This window comes from Varroa destructor, unplaced genomic scaffold, assembly GCF_002443255.2.
Source record: "Varroa destructor unplaced genomic scaffold, Vdes_3.0 BEIS01000003.1, whole genome shotgun sequence".
Classification (NCBI taxonomy): Eukaryota; Metazoa; Arthropoda; class Arachnida; order Mesostigmata; family Varroidae; genus Varroa; species Varroa destructor.
The window spans coordinates 49,913,853-49,935,764 of NW_019211456.1; the positions used below are offsets into that span (position 1 = coordinate 49,913,853).

At 40.1% G+C, this 21,912-nt stretch overlaps 3 protein-coding genes across 6 annotated transcripts; 1 reads left to right on the plus strand and 2 right to left on the minus strand.

The window, feature by feature from the left end:
* The first annotated feature begins 2,601 nt into the window (after positions 1 to 2,601).
* Positions 2,602 to 7,804, plus strand: LOC111247068 (uncharacterized). 2 transcript variants are annotated; one of them, XM_022797613.2, is made up of 4 exons: positions 2,602 to 2,753; positions 3,689 to 3,821; positions 4,761 to 4,791; positions 6,828 to 7,804. In XM_022797613.2, exons 2-4 carry the CDS (start codon positions 3,805 to 3,807, stop codon positions 7,713 to 7,715), a joined length of 936 nt encoding a protein of 311 aa, XP_022653348.1. In that variant the 5' UTR covers positions 2,602 to 2,753; positions 3,689 to 3,804; the 3' UTR covers positions 7,716 to 7,804. The 2 variants fall into 2 exon arrangements, with proteins under 2 accessions (XP_022653348.1, XP_086841034.1); XM_086984908.1 differs by lacking the exon at positions 2,602 to 2,753 and having other exon boundaries at positions 3,693 to 3,821; positions 4,654 to 4,791.
* Positions 7,805 to 10,209: 2,405 nt separating this feature from the next.
* Positions 10,210 to 12,456, minus strand: LOC111247352 (cuticle protein 10.9-like). The gene is made up of 3 exons (XM_086984135.1): positions 12,301 to 12,456; positions 11,494 to 11,643; positions 10,210 to 11,051 (listed from the first exon to the last, which is right to left on the minus strand). The coding sequence occupies exons 1-3, from the start codon at positions 12,301 to 12,303 to the stop codon at positions 10,785 to 10,787; spliced, it is 420 nt and encodes a 139-aa protein (XP_086840261.1). The 5' UTR covers positions 12,304 to 12,456; the 3' UTR covers positions 10,210 to 10,784.
* Positions 12,457 to 17,139: 4,683 nt separating this feature from the next.
* On the minus strand, positions 17,140 to 19,848 carry LOC147757087 (uncharacterized). 3 transcript variants are annotated; one of them, XM_086984374.1, is made up of 3 exons: positions 19,491 to 19,848; positions 18,822 to 18,863; positions 17,140 to 18,714 (listed from the first exon to the last, which is right to left on the minus strand). In XM_086984374.1, exons 2-3 carry the CDS (start codon positions 18,822 to 18,824, stop codon positions 18,097 to 18,099), a joined length of 621 nt encoding a protein of 206 aa, XP_086840500.1. In that variant the 5' UTR covers positions 18,825 to 18,863; positions 19,491 to 19,848; the 3' UTR covers positions 17,140 to 18,096. The 3 variants fall into 3 exon arrangements, with proteins under 3 accessions (XP_086840500.1, XP_086840499.1, XP_086840498.1); XM_086984373.1 differs by lacking the exon at positions 18,822 to 18,863 and having other exon boundaries at positions 17,140 to 18,711; positions 19,491 to 19,847; XM_086984372.1 differs by lacking the exon at positions 18,822 to 18,863 and having other exon boundaries at positions 19,491 to 19,845.
* Positions 19,849 to 21,912: the final 2,064 nt, after the last annotated feature.

Sequence of the window (21,912 nt, forward strand, 5' to 3'; positions counted from 1 at the left end):
AGTCCACAAACCTACTTCTGCTTATCCATTAAGGATGCAACAGCATGTAAAAATTAGTAAGTTGTTGACACTTTGAAGAGGTCTCCCTTGTCACATCGTCTGCTTAGCAGTTACAAGCGCCATGTTCGCATCCCTCGTACTAAAATTGTTTGCTTAATAGGTTTCATACAAAAAAAACTCGTTGATTGCAAGTTTGTTCACTGCTATATATAGATGGAAAGATAAAGAAGGTCGGATTCTTTTTTGTTTTAGCAAAGTTCGAATAGAGTAGAATTTCGTGATTGAAACTGTGCACGTTTGTGTACACACACACATATAGACAAGCATGTCTAAATTAAAGGATAAAGTGCTTTTTTAGCATTCATGTTATACCTTGATTTTAGTTTGGACTGCATCACACAACATTTTGGTGTAGTCGCACGAAATCTTGTCCCAAGACAATGATATGTAATTATATGTGTTACCCTTGTCGATTTGCGACGAAGACACTGCTAGACAACTTGTAGAACAGTTCTCATCCGTTAACCCGAGCAACTCCGAGCCTGCTTTGATTCACAAATAATTCAGCTTACTTGTCAAGATATTGAATCGAACACCTAGGCAATCAGATAGGCTGTTCTGACGTTTCTAAAGACATCGGAGCATTGGAGAGCATCAATCACATAAACTTTACACTAAAGTTATAGTTAATTATTTCAGATTAAACAATGGAAAATGGTAACAACTAAGCTATAGTTTATGCATAAATGATGATTATAGCATTCGTCTGTGTATTTTGTAAAACTCAATTTTAGCTCGACCAGCTACCTGAAATTTATACGCAGATGAAATGAAAGAAAACACAGGCAGCTATCGAAAATTTTTGGAAGGTTTTTTTGGGTTTGGTTACAGGAGACTATCTATAAAGCTTTGTGGCTCAATCTGTGAGCGCGACACGTGTTCATCTTTTCCTGTGTTTTACCACTTTCCTGTGCTTCTGTGTAAATAATTTCACAGCTATTTTAAATGAAAAACCGTTCAAAGGGGTAGCCGTCCTCGATATCGCAGAAACTGGCTACCGGCCCTTAAGGAGTACCGGAACGGTCCTAACTTAGACAACATTCTTCAACGGGACCACACATAAAAGTCGTGCGCAATGCTCCTTTATACACTTTTCGAACGAGCGCATCAGATCCCTCCAGATAATAGTAAGAATGAATAAAAATATCTTCAACATTAGTTGGTTGTGTGGAAAAATCAACTATTGGCCGAAAAATATGTTACCTAACCGTGGAAATGAGACCTTTTTCGCTTGTACTACAAATTTTATTACTTTAATACATTTTAATTGACCTATATAGCTCGGCTTTTTTGAGTTGGCGTCCCAGTTCGTTTCAAGGGATCGCTGAGTGATTGGTATCGCTTTTTGTGGTAACTGAACTAAGGTGTTTTTAATACTAATGATTATATTAGTAACAGAAACAGAAGTCTCCATCCGCGAGAAAAATCCAATGTCAAGCGTTGTGTTGCGTTTCTGTGATCAACTATAGCATTGGTTCTCATTTATATAATCCTCTCTTTTTTATATTTTCTTCTTTGAATCAGTTCACCGGTTAGACATATCCTATCAGATGTAGCATATATGATATGCAGCAAGTATTATTATGCAACATTTACATGCCGCGACCGATATCGAACGGCCCCACATATAATGTGAACAGTCAGCGACACTGACTAGGAGCGTTTAGGAGATCTCTCTTCTGTTAAAAAGTATGACCTGAGTATTTCGTTAACTGCACAATATAGTAATGTCGCAACACATCGTAATATATAGCTGGATCTGTTCGTTGTACTCTCATAAATATTCTCATATATATACAGACATGTAGGTTTTTTCTAGGATTACCGGTCCCAACGATTTTTCAGTGTCAACGGACCTGTTTACTGGGAAACCTTCAAATAGACACACGTTTGTTTTGCATATCCTTTTGGCGGAGCTTAACCGTCCGACCCGATGTTAACGCAGTTCTCGAAGGAATTTTCTAGATTCAATTATATATACGATCGAAAATATCATAGTCGGACTTGCGTCTATGATTGGACATTACAGGGTCTTATATATATATATATACTTTTCTTCACAGAATATGAAGACATGACTTGGGTGAACAACCTGTCGTGTGAAATTTCTATTAATTAGAACATGGGAGTAAGCCGCAAGACCTTAAAGCTGTTTCATAGAGACAGAGATGTGCAGCTAAGTTTTGTAATATATGAGATATCTGGTTACCATTATCTGGATTTTCAAAGCAGGAGTTTTTTTTTGTCATCTTAAGGGTATAATCCAACGTGAACGGCTAGTAGGCTACGGAATAATCGCGAATGCCTTCTTTGAGCGAAAGCAAAGTCACGTGCTTCAATAAAACGCGCCACAGTATACATGTGTGTGTGATGTAAGTGTTCTTATGATCCGGCACATATTTGAATTCACTTCCGAAACATCATGCCGCGAACCTTGTGGTTGCAAAGTCCTTTCTTCGTGGTTGATCTGGCTGCTTCTACGGAATGTCTTAGTCGTTTCAAAAGAAGTATCCGTATTCTAAAACAAAAGTTGATCCGAAGGAGACCGAGTTGATGAATGGAAGAGGCAGCCATGACGATATATCTTTGTTGGTGTCTGCTATAACCATCTTTAAGCTACAGATGCTACGCGGCCGGCGTCAGCTCAAAATGATAACGAAATTTCAGGCGAGTCAGCGTTAACGCCGTTCAAGGTAGGTCTCAAGGAAGGCAGTACTCTAGTGTTGACTCTAAAATATGTCTCTCTAGAGAAAATAAAGAAGATAAAAATAAATGCGTTCATAGATTTTCCAGCCGAGCTTTACATCGTGAATTTCCCCGGTTCGCAACAAAGTTTACCCTTTAGACTGAATGTCAAACGCGCGTTTTGAAATTTGAAGTAATTATAATGTCCCATGGCTCAATCGATGGGGTTCCCCTTGTATGTGTATTGTTTATCGTTCCTCCCCTTTTTTGTTAGTCCAAGTATACTTATTTATTGGACCTGCCATATGCTTTGGCTGATGAATGTGACTAAACCAATAAAGTGACCAAAAAGCCCCAACTACGTTGCCAACGTATCTTCAAAGTGCAACGGTTTTTTTGATAATTGCCTTTATCCATTATGTGTAAAAAAGAAATTAACAAAGCTGGTAGCTGAGTCAACTAGTGAAGGTTTTCGTCCATTTGAATTCGAACTAGAAGACTCACAGCTACGGGTGCCCGTTGATTGGCAAAAAAACGTTGCGGAACCTTTCTGATGTTTTCTGTGCTGCAACTGTAGTAATGTAGTAAACTATTGCAGCATTTTATGTGAACCGCAGTAAGTCTATGGCTGCTGAATGCTGGCAGTAACCTGTCTTTCTGACATTTCGAAATGGATTATAGCACTATTTACATAGGATAGACAACGTTAAGTGTCCGACACGACAGAGTACTAATCAAATCCTTAGTTGAAATATAAACAATTGTGCAAATGAATGATATCTACAAAACTCCCACTTGTAGAATTCACATAGCTCTATTCCTTAAGCAAACTAAGTTGCGGGGTTTTATAAAAACTATTAGCCTAACGTACAATTTATTAACTGCGGTATTTATTCACGAGTTCACGTCACAGTGTTCCTCTTACTTTTTTCGAAATCACTAGGTGCGAGAAAATAAGCCGACGGTGGCCGATATTCTAAGCAACCTGGCAGATTTTTAGAGTGGTGTCCAAGCAAAAAAAGGTGCAACCCAAGACAATAAGCTTCATCTGGAAATACTATGATAAGCTTGGAATCGTAAGTTGGCAACCGTATAGTTAAGTTTTACAGGATTTTCCAGTTCTCTGTAGGGATATGATTACCCGTGAGAAGTCCTATGGATACGTTGCATTACCTTAATTGCCAGTTCTTCCCCACTACCACCCCTACAAAATAATAATAATGGCTTTAGTAGCTAGCTCAGGTAAATATCAGAGTCGTTTCTCGTCATGATACATTGAATGAGCGTTGCATGATATGGTATGTGAAACGCCAAAATGTTTGATATTAACATTTTTTTGTTTTTTTTTTTTAATGAGGATTCTATCAGACGTTTAAAAAACTTTAGCAGGCGCGCGAAATATGCTTGTTTGGACATCTTTGTTTAGAAACATTTCTATTTGACGCACGACAGTGTTATGCGCCATATTCCAAATAAATATGCAGTAATTATAACGGGCATTGCATTATGTACGCACAATTATAAGATCGATCGCACCGATAGAACGAATACCATTTCTTCCAGATGATGGTACCCGATTTCAGCGTTACCACGAAAGAATATACTGAGAAACAGAATTGTTTCTCCACCCCGAAGTAGCCCGACACCCAGTATCTACATCGGGGAATATAAAGGCGGAATTATATTGGCTAAAGACCATTAATAAGTAGACATTAGAGAATTTTTGCTAACAATTACAAGACGATTACACACGTAATCGGGGCGTTTGTTTATTTTCGAAAAAAGCTAACAACTGCGATACGGGCTACGATTTGTGTTTAATTCGTGAAAAAAGACATTCATCGTCGTGCAATTCGAATCATGTTTTTAAATTTTTGATACCCCGTTTGTGAGATTTGTTTTACGAAGATCAGAGTGAGGATTCAGAGGCGGTACGAGGGAGGAAATAAAAGATATCACCTAGGAACCTTACCATTACAAATGCGCCCAACTAACACCCTGCCATGCATTTTCAGTGGACCTCCAGAACGACCCGGGCCAAAAACAGTAAGTGGCCTAAATATAGCATTGTGTGAATCTTTTTTTTCATTGGCCGAAATTCTCTTATACGATAATTGCCAATTATATGCAGAGAAAAACCAGGTTTCAGCTTGACTTGTTCTGTTACAAAGATTCCACAATGCCATTATGTGGAGGTGGTCGAAATATACAGAATAGGGTATCTGAACGCAGACTTAATTTTATTGAGTTATTACTAAAACCGTACCTAAGCGGGAAGGATATTTTCTGTATAAGTTACAACTGTTATTCTGGGGATCATATTCGTCTAATATAACCACAATTCACCGCAACTTAATTCAGGTTTTAAACTACTAACTAGTCATTTTTGAAAGTACTTAGTTTTTGATTTGCAATTTTAATCGCGCGCCAAGAAATACTGCTATGCATGAACTCGTTACTAAAGACACTGCATACAAAGGTTCCAACGAAATTCAGTTATTTTTTTCAGTTTTCAGGGTACCAGGCCGAAAGTCTAACAACTACGCTAGCAACAAAAAAAAGAAGTTTAGGAAAAATGCCGAAACGCAAAAAATCTCAGGCTAACCATTGAAGCTTACCTGGGTGACCTAATTCCTGGCAATTAATGGTTCTCTGTTTAAAACACCCATTAGTTTCTGTATCGAAAACCTAGGCATATAAAAATGAATTTTAAGCCGTTTAACTAACTTTCGAGTTCTTCAGGTCTAAACCCTATTGAAAATTTTCCCAGTTTGCCTCATGGAAGCCTTTCTCGGATCTTTTTGAAGCCGAACGAAAACTTGCAATAATGAAGACAGTTGTTCTCGGGCAAAAAAAAGCTTTTAACCTCGATGGGGGTACGCTTAGCGGAAAAACAGGATTATAGTTGACATTCGCTCAAGCGACGCACCGCGTCACCCATGACGAGTTTATTTCGTTTCAGAACTGGCTTTCTTCAATTATTAAGAGTAGCCTGCCACGATGAACAGCCTGTCAGTGTTTGCTGGAGCTCAAATACCACCTTGTAGAAAGTAAAAATGATCGGATTTACTGTGCCAGCGAACAGTTTGTCTAATATCATAACCATTATTACGAATATTCTATGGTAAGAACCCCGAATCGACTTCAGCTACACTTTTACCTGATGATATCAAACAGGTTGTTTCTTCAGCAGTCTGCTAAGGCTTCGAATTTGGAGACCTTAACCCACCAGTTGTTATGAGTGTAAACATTAAACTAGGCGATACCCGGCAAACCAATTTGCTATGGTGCTTTAGACGGAAACCTACCCCTTCACTTGGCTAATTATATAAATTGAATTCTACAAGAGATGCATAGCATGTCTCGTAATATATGTACAGCGGTGTTGCTACATAGACAGTCATATTTTCATTTGCATGGCTCAAGTATAAAAGTAGAAATTTTGCACTAAGTATTCGGTGCTGATACACTGTATACGCTTCGCCAACGATAACGATAATTGTGCATTTCCTCTCATCTAACACCGTTTATTTGACCCTCTAGTTTTGCTTATTATGTTATCGCGTTATTCTGAGGTGATTTTCGTACAACAAACAAGTAGCTTCAATATCTAGATCAGTGATCAATTTGGTAGCCATTGACACAAAGATCAGTTGCGTAGTTTGGCAATGGAACTCAGACAATTTCCTCGTCGGGGAAATGCAATCTCTAAGGTAGTACTTGTGCCACGTCATAGTTATTTAGTTTTATTCGGGTCGGCCGCCAGAACCCGTCCATATATGCGAGATCAGGTGTTTCTTGTATGTTCCACCAACACATTCTATTGAACTCGTTTTTCGAAGGTGAAGTAATATATCTTAGTAGTACAAATAGCAGTAATAAAACTTCACAATTCAACATGAAACTGTTTTCATTGTTCAGACGCATGGGACGTTTGAAGCCCAATCGAAACCAGCTTCTGAGGGAGAACTACGCGCTCGTAATTATCACCAGTAGCGAAATTATGAATATAATAACCTTCTTTCACACGAGAAATCATAAAATTATACCATAACCTTGTGATCTCGCTTATGCCGTTACAGATTTTTTTGCGTGACCTTCCTCCGGAGCTAAATCCGGGATGTCGAGTTCCCCTGACTCCGTTGGGTGCCCTTTCGCATCGTTTAAGCTCTTGTGATGCTTGTGGGGTTTTTACGCCTAAAAGGATTCTCTCATCGTGTGGTCACACTTTCTGTTTTGGCTGCTGTATGGCTGTCGAAAATGCAGATGGAATAGATTTACGTTGTTACAGCTGTAAAGAGATCTGTTGTGGGTCGGTGACTGAAATGAACGAACGTGTTCTTCGAACTTTGAAATTTGCATGCCGATGTGGTCTTGAGGGCAATCTGGCCGAGATAAAAGATCATCTGTGGAAAGGTGAAGTCGAGCATGAGGACATAAATCGAACTGTAGGTGCAGGTTTACCCGTACCTCCGGTGCCACGAACGATCTCTACAGCTTCTTCCGGTCCAACTTCTGAAAACAAAGGCTTTTTCTGGATGCAAGTGCTCGACCTGAGTACACAGTGTCAGAAAACCGGCATGGCCCAGAGGAGCGATTCGGGGCAAGAATGGAAGGCTAGTGGCTATGTCTTCGAACTTCTCGCTCAAGTTCAGCCGGGTTCTGACAAAGATCTGTATGTAGCATTGATGATTCGTCTGCCAGTAAATAAACCGTCCGCATTCGCATGGCCAGTTAAAAAAAAGCTTATCGTGTCTATTCACAGTACTGAGGGTAAGCCGGTCTCAAAGAAAGAGGTGCTTACTTTCGAGAACGGAAAAGTAATAAGCGACGTATTTCTGGCACCTTCATCGACCAAATACTACGTAATCGACCGACTGTCTAGAATTAAGGAGTTGGAAAATGCGTCAGCAATTTCTCGGGATGGCTTTGTTTGTTTCTCCGTGGACGTTCAACCAATACTACACTGAAGTCTGATAACGAAAATATTCTTTTAGGGAAAGAAGGAAGAAAAATAAAAGCGCTTCATCTGCGAGTTTCATTGATGCTAAAAACTTTATACGTTTGCGCATTTTGATTATAAAATATGGATATTTTCAGGATTACCGCTTTTTTATTCCAAATTTCATATTTGTGTATCGATATGCGAGAGTCAACGATCCACTAAATAACTGCTACTGAGCGAATTACAAAATAAACGTAAAAAGTGAAGCCCTACTTAAAGTACAGTATCTATGTAAGTGACAAAGCGTCGAAAATTTTCAACCTGTTTTAACCTGACTCGCGAGGGTGGTCAGCAGTTCCTTTCCACGTAAGTTGCCGCCGATTGCTGAGGTCTTCAGTTGCTTGTCATTTGGTTTCTAAACCAGCAAACAGAACGATTCTTGTTTCAAATTTGTACCGTAGATTTTTCTGCAGGCGGAACAAGTTTCCTTCAAGCCGGTGATTTTGGTGCAAATTGCTACAAAGATGACCTCTCAGATGGAGTAGGACTCTATTTTATGCGACGATAAATAGTCCAGTGTAGGAAAAATGAAGGCTTTTCAATATGGACAGCGAATGGTTCTAGCAAGATGGTGTGACCTATCATCGCACTACGGCTCAAAAACTATCCATTTATTCCAACGTTCATCGGGTATTGCAGTTTCTGCCTGAGTGATCTGAGTTAAATCCTATGTACGATTTTGCTGAAGTTCCATGAAGGACCATCTCTACCATGATGTCTCCAGCTGACTTGATGAACTTAAGAAACTGCGTTCACGAAATCCTATAAACTGTTACGTCAAAGTCATTCACCGGATGTCGTGTGAAGTTACATACGAGATGCCAAACAATGAGTAAAGCCTTGTTTGAGGAAGTTACATATTTCGAGGATTTTTATTATAAGGTCGTATCAACTCGCGAATAAACACGTGGAAAAAATCTCAAATACATGCCGGCTGATTTTTGCTAATGCCGAACAAATAAACGCAACCTAACAACTTCATAGCGTGCTATTCTATGATGGCTAACGCATTTCCCAGATAATGACGTAAGCACGTCCGCCTAGAAAGTCTAGCTCTAACGGAATACCTCGCAGGTTCTTTACGACGCAAACGTTGCGGTTTACACCTAACGGCCATTATCAGTTTTAGTCAGGCTGTGTGATCCTTGCGCAGACCCAATGTTCTCTTAAGTCAGACCGGGGTCGTTGTCGTACTAACCAGAGAAGATCGTTCGCTTGTTTTACGACATAAAAAAAATCGATCATGCGATATAAAATTTGTATTAAGTTCCGCATTTGATAAGGGGTGCCAAGGAAAGAAGACAGTATAACATGCTCATTGTATCAGGAGAGGGATAGTTAAAACAGAAGAAAAAGAATCTGGATGATAGGATATATCTCTCACTTACGGCATTAGTCCTGGAACTCCTTAAATATGCTACCATTTATACAGCTGCTCTTGTATGAGCTGAGGCTCAGTTGATTTTAAATACTATTGGGTTATCAAAAAAAATTTTCCTTATTTTTCTAACCAGATATCTTTAAAGTCACATATAAAGAAAAACCGTAAATGTCATTTCGAAGCTGATCTTTGGGTCCTATGAATGCACGAAGTAAATGCTTAAATCTTTTTATTCAGAGTAGAGCATGAGTGAAATTTCTGTAAAAATTTGGACCCCAGGCTACCCAGGCCAATAGCAAAGTTGTGTTTTGTAAATGGTTCGATCTCGCAGCGTTTTTGTAGTCTCACTGACCGAAATATGAACGAGTCATTTGCGTCAATTCATGGTGCAGCCATGCACGGAGCTTTTTGTTGTAGCCAGCTGTTTTTAGACGATTTAAGAGTGGTCAGTAGTGGATATTTAGTTCCGCGATGGTATTGTGGCTGTTGCAATAATTTCATTACCGATTCGTGGAATCCCTATGAGGATCATTTTTCGTATCAAAATTTTCAGAACGGAAATAATCGAATCATCTTTGGGTCGTTTTTTTTCCGATGATGCATCTTCGTCGCAGGCAGCATGCACGTTTTAGAAACCTAGGCAGTACATGCCTTTATCGTGTTAATATTCAAGCCGCTATATTTCAAATCTTAATAAAAACATTCGAACGATTTCAACATATCTACGACTGCCAAATCTCAGGTCTTTCAAGGCCTTCAAGTGCCGTCAACGCCGATCCAACGTTACCCATTTTACCTGAGATATGTAACCATCTAGCTAGAAAAACATCTATATTTTTTGACAACTCAATATTTTAGCTGTTAGCGTCATCTTACATCACAGACACGTTTGACCAATGTTAGTGTCACTTCGTTTTCAATTCATAGTATATTTCAAATCGGCTCCCATTGTGTCAAAATAGTTAATCTCAGGGTATCGATAGCTTTTGCGAAGATAAGCTATTTTTTAAGTCTACTTTTGCCAAGGCTTTATTGGAAGGTCCGACATCAATTACGTACGACAACGACAAAGTACACATTTTTTGAAAATTCTTGTTGAATATTTTTTTATTTTTATATTAAGCTCTTTGTATGTACATGCGGCAAAAAAGCGGAGCGTATGGACGCGTTTATGATGATATTTGGAAGCGTGTAGAGTAAAAAGCTACCTATAGAATATAAGCAGGTTGTTGAAAGAAGCTATCAAAAGAACAGAGTTGAAGTGTTTACGAACCGGTGCAAATGAAAGAAAGCATGGAAGCGAACATACCATAGGACGCGATCATTAAGCACACATAGAATTTTTAATTGTGTACTAATAGGGAGCTTATTATTGATGAGGACTAGATTCGGTTAGGTACAGATAGGACTGCCGTAATGTTGTGTTAAAGGGCAGCTCTGTGACTAGGTGACATGGAAACCACTGTGTGCACCTACTCCATATTTAGGTAAAATAGTTTTTTAGCTTGCAGGTTGAGTAAAGGAGGTTAGCCCATTGTATGGGTCGCTTCTTGAGAACAAAACTCAACCTCGTATGAGCCTGGGTCGCTTCAGTGAAAGGTGGCTTTGTGTTCCCATAATTGTTAACCGCCGAATAAATCCGCGTCCATATGCTTAGTAATGATTTGCAACGTATGCGTACGGCACGTATACGGGATCAGCATACGAAGCGGCAGCCTTGGCAGCTGACGCGCTGGGTCCTTGTAGAGCGGCTTCCGCGCCAGTTGGTGCAGTTGATTGGATGGTAACGTCAGCAGGATTCTTCGACTCGGTTCCTAATTCATTCGTGATGATTTCCGCACGATAACCATTCTCATCAGCTGTGTACTTCACGGTTCGCGAACGGCCGTCAGCCAAAGTGATAGTGTACTCACCAGTTACCTGCATTTGAAAAAAGTGAGTTTTCTAAATGAAATTCTCGTCATTTTCTTATATTTTAATTATTTATATTAAACTTATAATTACACTACGGATAATTTCGTTGTGGAACAGCAAAAGCAGAAAACGAGAGCCTCTTTCTTTTTGGCTTTACCAGACTCCAGAACGAAACACAGATGTAAATAATATCGTTTAACCGGTGACGTCAGTATTTAAAATAAATAATCATGGATAAACTTCGTGCATCAGTTAGATTAATAGAAGTGCCCGGTGATTGCTACACAAGAAGTAAGTGTAGCCTCCACCATAATCTAAAGCTGAAAAACAAAAAGTTACACACGATCATTCGAATGCACGATCCTTGGTCATAAACTCTTTCTGGAAAAGTCGGTGCCACACTCTTATTGCCACACATTGGTATCACTCTAGAACTCTTTGTCCATACCTTTCCGGCGCCATCACCTTGTTGTGAATGCGAATGCGATCCTTCAGGGTCTTGAGCTGTATAGGAAAATTCGAATGGCTGAGGTGGATATGATTCTTCTTGGCTTACGACGATTGCCACCAAACACGAAAGCGTGACGAGTACACCCCGCTACAAAACGAAGTTCGAAGTAATCGGATTGTTATTAGTGAGGTTTTAGAGCTAAGATTAATGATAACTTCAATCTTCAAGTTGAAGTTGGCATAGAAAATAATGCATGTTACAATGTTTTACAACTTCTAACTTGACAAGATTTGAGTCGGCAAAAAACGTCCAGATTCGTCTAGAGAATTGTAGAGTTTCGAGAGCATACTATAAGTATATAACCGTATAGGTCTAGAGCACTATAAAAGTGTTCATGGAATAGCTTGGCACACTTGAATGTTGTATTTCTATTTTTTGAAATATCTGTAGGCAAAGACATCATCAATATATTCTAGCCCACCGAGACTAAGAACTCTTTATTATTGTTGGCCAGCGTTCCATAACTATCAGCCAACCAGTATTTGTCGAGAACATAACGACCAATCATATAGGTCAAGTCAGTAGAAAATAGACAGGAAGACGACACACTTTAATAATGTTAGTCCTTTGAGCTCTGCATAACCGTTCACTTACGTCGACGCTATCGTTTCAAAATTCTATCTCTACACATTATCACTTGATGCACGACGCTAGCTAAACCAGCCCGCACTTTCAAAAGCTAGCATAAGAAAAAGATCGAAGCACAAACTATAGAGATCACGGCGCAAGTCTATATTTTCGTACCATGTTTACAGATGGATTACAGCGGCCGTAGTGATATCAGCAACAAGAACTGCTACGGTCTATTTCTTCCACTCGTTCTTGTTTATATTCTTCTTCTTATCTGTCAATGGTTGCACTGTTTCTTGTTGGCTTTCGCGGCTCAGTGCTTCCTCTTTATACCGCATCCCTGGCCGTCCTCTTTCCCCCAACTGATCACCCGCATAACCCTTTCTCAAGGAGGCCATCCCGAATATCAAGGACGACCAAGAAGCGGATGAGTTCGCCATCGAATAAGGTGCTTCATCAATCCATCGACAAGTGATCGAGAGTAATGGGTGCACTGGACAATACCGATCGATTTGGTGCTTGTAACCATGGTCCAGATGCGACATGTGTTCTTTGCCGATTTGAACCATAAACATCAACAAGAAGACAACTACAATCGCGAGTTCGAAAACTTCTCGGACCTGAATGTGGCTGACTTGTATCTTGCATGCTTTATACGATATCTGGAAAAACGGACATCTGCTGTCGTGCAGACAGCCTGCTTATGGACGTACATACATAAAATCTGGCTAGAAAATTTCTACCCAGCAGTTGTCATGGCTGCATTCGGATGAGTATGTCAAATTCATAAAACGGGGGTGTAAATTGGAAGAGAGTATCCTTTCCATACACGAAAACGTATAGGTTATTTCATTATTTCTTGCAGACGTTCTATTATCGTTATAGTAAATCTGCATGTTTGTACTCACAAGAACCTACATAGTTCGTCTAAAGAGCCAGCGGAGCTTTATCAAGATGTGATCAGGCGTTGTCGGCGTACATTGTTATCATTTGATTGCCTGTCGCAAATACCTACCCGCTGAACCCATAAATGTGGAGTCCCAGGTTACGTCGCTTCACGATTGACGCTCACTCCTTTTTCGTAAATGTAAATACAACGCCGAATGCAGCCGTTTTCAATACAGTGAAGTATCTCGTAATTTAAACGCAGCGATCTTTTCCATTTTGAAAGATCACTGCGTTATTTCAGTTTTTGGTATGAGCTTATTGCCCCGTTTAAAATACAGCTTTGTCTATCTAAGCAACCATAGCACTATAATACAAGCTTCATAAAATAACTAATATAGGAAAAAGGGACGTAAGAATCATTGAGGGATTAGACTTTTTTAACTTTTTTTTAGGACTTCAAAAAACTGGGGAAACCCCACGCAAGGTCTGTTCGAATAGCCTTTTTGGTTTTTAGCAATACAACCCCTGATCTCTTTTATGACGATTTTGTGACTACCGTAACAATTACCCTTTGCTTATTGTGATTTTAGCGGAGACGGCATTTTTAACTTCAAAGCCGTAACAAATGAACTAGACATGCTTCTGTCTCATCCGAAAAAGAAGGAAAATGTGTAATGCGCATATACGAACGTTCAACATCGATACGCTTTATTATTTTGTCCTTCGTTGATTTCGTCCAAATTAAATAGTTTTAAAATAATTGGAAACTTGTTTAGTGTTCTAGTCTGATGGAAAAAGCTCTGACTATATTACGACACTAGGAAGGCACAGGTGGCACTAACATTTCAGCTCAAAGATCACTTCACTGACACATGTTACCGCAAAAAGTAGATAAAACTATCATCTTCGTGTCCTGACTTATCTAAATTCGTGTATATAATTCGTGAAATGAACAACAGGAACATCGAATGCTGGGAAAGGCAAATAAAGACGAACTCTGTTCTATGTAGCTGGGACAAGCCAGAATTCAAACTGCTCTGACGGCGACAGGTACTCTATACTTCACTGGAATACGTCAAGACCAGACACTAGATAAGGTTTTTTAGCTTTACCTCGAACAGGATAAAACTAATCTGTAGCTTCATCTGAGTACTTGAAGATTAATAAATTCACAGTTTTTAAAGCTAAATACATGCGATCTATGTTCAGATACTATTCTACTATGCCTGCATAAAACTGCGCTCGGCATATCCTTACGTAGAAAATGCATAGCCATTATCAATCAAAACGAGCCCGCGGAGACGGAGTTATTAAAATGAGCTGTATAGCTTCTAATGATTTACATATTTTTTAATTTCTAGTGAAAATGAATGTTTGCATATCACAAAAGGTCCCCTTTTTACTTGCGTCACTCCTATACAAGCAACTATGCATATACATGTGGCTATGTGGGTCATGAATCATTTGAGATTTGTAAAGGCTGGCTTGGAAGGCAGATCAGTCATGCAGCAACAGAAGCTATATTTCGATTTGGTACAAAACTGTCCGTTTCTGCCTATCGCTTAGAAAGGCCCGATTGCCACGACCGCCGTACTGAACTGTTCAGCGAGTGAGCAATGAATGGAATAATCGCAATACGGGTATAAATTGCGATGACCGCTGCGACGCGCCAGCAATAACGAGAAAAGATGTCAGCTGACACTTCAAGGGTCCATTCGTTAATACTACAAACACTCGTAGTAACACACGCACACGCGCTGAGTGGGAACGGACTTACGAAACAACAATTGCCGTATCTATCACTTGATTTGCTATTGATGCATCCGTCTGAACGTTTGACGGCGTTCCTGAAAGCTGTCTCTGTGGCTTGTGGGTATGGTGGGTGGGATATTTTGCCGAAACACGTTGGCCCAACGATTCAACCAGGGTCGTCGTGGTATGGCTCTGGGCCGAACGGAGTGTCGGAACCAGTGTCTGAGCTCAGCTGTTGTTGAGCATTGAAAGATGCCGTCTATTGTAGCGGCCTGACTGTGTTTGAGTGAAGTGCGTGACCGCTAATATGAAAGACAAGGGCATTTAGCGAATCGAGGCATGTTTACGATGACACGATATGATGTGATCACTTACTTAACACAGTGTGCTTAATATGCACTATATTCTGTTGCTGTTTACCTTATACTAGCACGATGATGGTAAAAGATTGCAAAGATCTGCAATAGTGACCATTATGGTTTTGTGCTCTTTATTCTAACGTCTGAGTGTTTTTTTTTCCCGAAAACTATCTGCACTAAGGTACGCTGAGTACTGTATAAAAGATCGAAGTCTGAAATAAGGGAAATCGAAGTAGGCAGGTACAACAACGGGCAATCTGGCAACACGCACAAACCTCAAATAGGAAGGAGAACATATAAGGGCTTCAGGCGTATACGGCCTTTGACTGACAGTTTGTCTCTTGCTTCGAAGCACTTGATGCGTTTTCCGAGTCGAAGAAAAACTGATTTAAGCTTTTTGATTTTATTTGGGGTTACTTGAACAGACGAAGCGCATCTGTGTTATATATATAGGCAACTCTATCGAACATTAATTGCGATCAGACTGAAGCATCGATATATTAATTTGCCTATGCATTTTGAACAAAAACAGTCAGTATAAAAAGGAGAGATTAAACTAATGAACCTCTTATTTATGGCTTCAGGCAAATAATAGAGATAGAATAGATAGATAATGAGACAGCTATAGCACATCTTCCAGCGGTAACGATGGTAAATGTTCCGTGACTCACTGTGATATGTGTTCTTAAGGAATATGATCGACCTCCGTGGTACCCCCGACTGGCCAAGGACGCGAGCCTGTAAAGACTTGCTCAAATTGTTGTTTTGTTGCGCCCCGCGTTTGCGTATTGCCGTTCTATCGTCGTCGAACTTTTCGTGCTGACGCGGTCCTCAACCGGCAAACAGAATCGCAGTAGCAGCGCGCCGCAAGTACTTCCCATGTACAATACGACCGGGCAATCAGAAAGAATACAAGTATCTTGCAAAAATGATCCGGTGCAAACAAAAATTGTCAAGGCAGCATCCAAGTGAAGGTCCCGTGAAGAAGATGCATCCATCTCGTTAAAGGATTATGGCCAACGTAATAAATGAATTGCGCATGTTTAACAGGCAGCGTCTGTAACCTTCTAATCCGGTCGGTTATTAACGGAGGGGGTACATCGACATACGTTGATATACACGTACGCACACACGTATTGGCACAGGGAATCGTAGTTTATATGTTCCGATCCACACACAGACAAAAGCATACCTGGATATCCACAGATACTACCGACGAAGCAGAAATACGCCCTTCAGTCCGGTACTAGTTATGTATACCATTTACACGATAGGCAGCGGTGAATATAACGATAATATTTGCTGAATAAGAAAAACAAACAGATAGCTTTCTGCATGAAAGCAAAATATCATAAGCGTTACAGCTTTATGCTGGGCAAGAAATCGCCGGTTCTTAGTACTACATACGCGCATGTTTTCGTGCCTAGCCTACACACGAGTATGAATACAGATAATTCAATAGCAGTTATCCCAAAACGGTCCTGACAGCAGAGCATTACCTACCAGCCTTGTTCCTGATGCAAATGGCATTCAATCAGCTTTACTTCTTTCGGATGACAATGCAAGCTAAACAGTCAGGACTGGAAGAAACTCACTCAGTTCTGCGTTTAGCAAGCAGAACTTGCAGCTGTCAAGCGTTTGACAAATGGAGACCTAACGAGATCTGTCATAATTAGATTCTTGGCAAATATCGTATTCATATGACACGATAGGACAGTTTGGCCGACTTGACACCCGTTCACAGAACATACGTCCAATCCAATCCAAACGCAAGGATGCATTCTATTCTATTTAGTGAAATGAAGATATTTTCCTAAGTATTTATACATCAACATGGGTATAGGTTCGTTACATGTAGCCATAGGCGTGGGTGCGACCGGGCAGTTGTGTCATCGAATATATTTAGTAAATAACGACTCGAAGGTTGGATTATAACGCTTCTAGCTAAACCTTTGAGCCGGTAGCAAAGTAGGAAAATTGCTTAGAACGTATGTTGACAGAAACAATCGCACAATAGATATGACTGTCGTTGGTTTATTTAACGAATTATTAGTGTACATAATCGGACGTCCATCTTTCGATCGTACATAATTACATCTGAAAGCTTATATAGAATAGTTGTAACGGTGAGCGATTCGATCGCCACCCGTACCAGCTATAATCCGGCACACAATTGTCACTACTATAAATAACCAACTTAAATTATTATATTAGATTAATGTTACACGTATTAGTGCTACATCTAGTGCACTGTGTATGCGAATAGTTCGGACAACTTTCATCTCTATGTAGAAATTTTAACTGTTCAAAAGTTATACAAACTAACTAGAAAAGTAGGTCCGATAACACAATCAAGTTTTTTTTTTGGTTTTTTTTTTCGGCTGACGCGGATGAGGGCACACTGCAAACAATATCTTCTCGAGATGAGAGAGAAAATAACATACGAATGTCGAGTGGACAGAAAATAGTTTGAACGAGCGGTTTACAAAGACGCATACATATCCATCAATAGTCGAAGGACACGATAGGCAGGTGTACACAAACAAAGCTGACAAACGGTGAATGATTGACGCATTTTATATGATGGCGTTCAAGTGTTTGTCGCACATACTGTGCTACACAATGCGCCGTACAAACTCTGGCCGGAGAAGTTCTCGAATATGAGTTTCGTCTGAATAACTTATTTTACTATCTTAAATACGAAATATCTTGTAGAATAATTACCTCATACGGTGCTGCATTACGGGTCCCAGAATTCGAATATGATGGATTTTGTTTATCCTATTCGCATTTGCTATGACGATACTGATTGTTTCGGTGCATTAGGTACAGGACTCTATATACCAAATTCACCTGCATGCTTAATTCTAGCCTAAACAAGCATGAGCAAAGATCACAAAGCTAACGAGGCTTTCTCGGGTATGTACCGAAAACCTTGATTCAACAGGAAAAAACTATTTTACGGCCACAGCTACTGAGCGTATCTGCTTCCGTAGTACCGATACTTTTGTCTTTGCTGACGCTCGCTGTTGTAGGCAGTTGGCGACTGTACGAAGACATGATCCAGCTGAGATGCCGAAGCGTCATCAGGGTCAGTTTTAGCAGCGGGGGTCTCGGTGGCCTCGACCTCGGCAGGCGCAGGGGCAGGAGCAGGAGCAGCAACTGCAGCCGGTGAGCCCTCTAACGCAGCATCTGGCCCTGTGGGGGCTGATGATTTGATGATTACATCAGCAGGATTTTTTGACTCTGTGCCTAATTCATTGGTTACGATTTCGGCTCGGTAGCCATTCTCGTCAGCTGTGTACTTGACGGTCCGCATTCGGCCATCAGCCAGCTGAATGCTGTATTCGCCTGTGACAGTGTTTCCGTCAGATGTGGCCGAATGTGAGTGGGATCCTTCAGGATCGTTGGCGCTGTATTGGAACGAGTATGGCATAGGAGTTTCGTTGTCTTCCCGATGCTGCTCTTCATGGTGGTCTTGAGCCGCTGTATCCAAATCACTATGCTCAGGATACTCACTGTAGCCATAAGCCGGTTGGGCCCACGAACGGTGAGCAAGCGCAAGAAGAGCAAGGTAAACAGTGAACTGCTGTTAGAAAGAAACACACGCACACACAAACAAACAAAATGTATTAGAGGTGATTAGAATTTCTGTGTATGTTATGTACCATTGTTCGATGCCTGATGGACGAATACCATATCTGATTTCCGTGGGTTTCAGTCATTTTCAGCCTACTCCTGTGAATGAAATATCATAACTGTGATAATCATCAACATATAATACAATGCCTACGATATTATACTGTATAGATGGATAATAATAATATTAATCATATTACTTAAAAATTATTTTTTCTTTTACAAAAATTGGGAACTGATTGAATTTGTCGACGTACAAATTTGATGGATAAATAATAATAATAATAATGAAATCTTTCATAATAATTCAGAAAACTGCGACAAATTATAATAATTCTTAAAATATTATATATAAAAAAACATACATATTATATAATTTTTAATATTTTTATGAATAGGATAAGGCACAGTATTATAAACAACTGTGCCGTGTGTATACTGTAGAACTAAATGTCAAGACTACTAAAGTTCCTGACCGTCAGAATCGAAGCAAACAATAATCAGCTGTAAGCGTCTTAGATATGGTCTCGGACGATTTAAGAGATTTCGGAGAATTAAGTATCAGACATGTTACCTCCTTGACTAATAATCACCGTGGTAACAAACATACGCCTTAGGTCATCATTTAATAGGCAGTACTCGATTCGGTAGCAAAAAACAAACATATGTGAGATAGCGAAATCAGTTTCTGCATAGACATATTTAACCTCTACGAACACAACATACCATAATGGCGAACTTCAGCATGGCTATCAATCCTCTTCTCTTTCAGGCTTTTGACTTAGCTAAACACCCTGTCGTATTCGCAGTCTGGAAGTCACACGATGGCTATATCCAACGCACTTTATGCAATCGGAGCTGGCTTAAGTTACTTAGTCAGTGAACTTACATATAATTTTCTACAAACACCGAGGTAACTGCTCTCTCGGAGGTGTCTATGGAAAGAGCACTAGAACGTTATCCTTATCGGTTGTTCATCGGAATGAGTGATCGTTCAACACCTTCATCACTTATATACCAGCTCATCTCAAGTAAGTGCTAACTGCCCAAGCAAAACTGCAATCGACAATGGTGGTGTCACGGCGGACACGGTTCACATCCAATAAACATCCACTGAAACATAACACTCGCTTATGGCTTTCGGGCAAAACACAACTATGCCTTATCTTACGCCCCCCATCCCCCTCCCCCGTCCCCCCTCCCCATACTGCTACTGATACTACAGCGCTATTACCGTTCTACGGTGGAGTCATGGGCGTGCAGAGCTACCAGTCAGGGGCAACATCGCGCACGAGCAGAGCCTTAAGAAGAGGTCACGTAAAAGTTTGCAAAAACGCTGAACTACTGAACCACACAAACCGGCACACGCATCGGCAATCGTTGTGGCATCGCTGTTGGTAGCAGCAGCAGCAGCAGCAGCAACAACAACAAACAAAGATGATTCTTCAAAAAAAAAAAAAAAAAGAAAGAAAAAGAAGAAGAAGAAGAAAAAATATAGAAAACGAGCTACTGCGATAGAGCAGTTTCTGATTGGTGGATAGAGGCGCGACGTAGGTATGATCGATAGGGTAGGCAAATCTTCTGCGACTTAATCGTCATTTTACAACGACAACAGAAGCAATGTTCTTAGTTGGGCTCATCCGCAGCTGAACGCAGTCCTCACCGTTTAGTCTCTATGGTAAAGCCAGGCTCTATCGTGAGCCATCAGCTTCAGAGTAACCTTGTCTTGTACAAGATGACAATGTTTTGACTTTACTTTTGTCCCTGATGTGACATATACATCTACAAAACACTCAAGCATCCCCAGACGAGCACCCAAGCGTCATAAAATCAACTAACCTCTTCAATTCGTTTTTATTTTCAGAGACAGCTTTTTCGACCCAGTCGGAAGGTCTTACCAATGAGGAGATTACAAAGTGCTTTTTGGTCGTTTGGTTTTTACTGAAAAATTAACTTCAATATGAAGCGATCACTGAAAAACTGCTTCGTTCTGGATTGAACTATGCTACGTTATTTAGGTAATAAAATGCTAGACGTGTCATACGTAAACGCTAGAACATCCATAACTCTTCTAATGATGTAATCTTACATTAGATCGATGTGAAATTCTTATCTATACTAACTCAAACGCAATTTGCTAAATTATGAACCCTTTATTTTCATACTCCATGACTCATCCTGGCCAGTATTTCGATTTTTCTCTAGCTAAACGACATATAGAAAGAAGAACGGCCTCTCGTTAATTCAAGCCTGATAATTAGTTTTCGCATTTTAATTTTCTGCTACAAAGCTGCACCTTTTTTTGTCACAAGTATTTCATAAAATCGGTTCTATTATATATGGTGGAGAAACGGTTGTTTAGAGTAGACGACACTCTTTAGCCGTACAATTAGACTATGTGTGGCTAGCATCTATCGTGTCGATTAGAAGGCCGATTGTGTACAGCCAGGACAAGATCATTTTGTTGTTACTTCAAAGTTATAATTTGATAATTCGAATACCATACCTGTGCTCTATGAGAAAGCGGTCCTTTAATTCATCCTCACTAACTCAACGGTAAATGTTAAGGTTAGGCTGCTGTTGTATCTCCTGCGTCCTCAGGATCCATTCACTCCTACGGCTGAATGCGGTAAATGAAGACCGAGCTGCCCTAGACAATCAGTTATTACTTTTATTGTTGAATATTAACGCGAATTCGGATCAACAATGGTTGTTTCGAGCGTAACGTTCGAGCGCTAGATGCGCAACAGTATGTAATAGCATTGCATGGGTTTATAGTACAGTTGAAGGATTCCGGGTCTGGAGTAAACTGAGAGACCTTGAGAAATAGAGCATTTAAAGGGAACGTCCTAACTAATTTTACAGCAGGAGCAAGCGAACAAACTGCTGTATTACAAGCCGCGCCGTAACAGTTGATGCTTGCAGTTCGTTGCAGCATCAAACATTTGTGAATATACGTTAAGTAGGTAATCGTTCTCGGATCGAATTGAAACGTTGGCCAGGAGTCATCGTGTCAAAATGCTGCAGAGAACTAATGATCGGTTAGATAAGTAGGTGTAGATCTTCTTAGCCTAGTTAGAAACAGAACCTTAATGAAATATATTTGCTTGAAACTCAAAAAGTTCTCGTTGGCCAAGTCTCAGGACAG

Excerpts from the sequence above, each read along its gene's own strand:
- LOC111247068 (XM_086984908.1), top strand. The coding sequence starts at position 4,726 with ATGCGCCCAACTAACACCCTGCCATGCATTTTCAGTGGACCTCCAGAA. Across the intron at positions 4,792-6,827 it reads AACGACCCGGGCCAAAAACA|ATTTTTTTGCGTGACCTTCC; the intron begins GTAAGTGGCCTA and ends ATGCCGTTACAG.
- LOC111247352 (XM_086984135.1), bottom strand. Across the intron at positions 11,052-11,493 it reads AAGGTGATGGCGCCGGAAAG|GTAACTGGTGAGTACACTAT; the intron begins GTATGGACAAAG and ends TTTCAAATGCAG.
- LOC147757087 (XM_086984372.1), bottom strand. The coding sequence starts at position 19,511 with ATGCTGAAGTTCGCCATTATG. Across the intron at positions 18,715-19,490 it reads TGCTGAAGTTCGCCATTATG|CAGTTCACTGTTTACCTTGC; the intron begins GTATGTTGTGTT and ends TCTTTCTAACAG.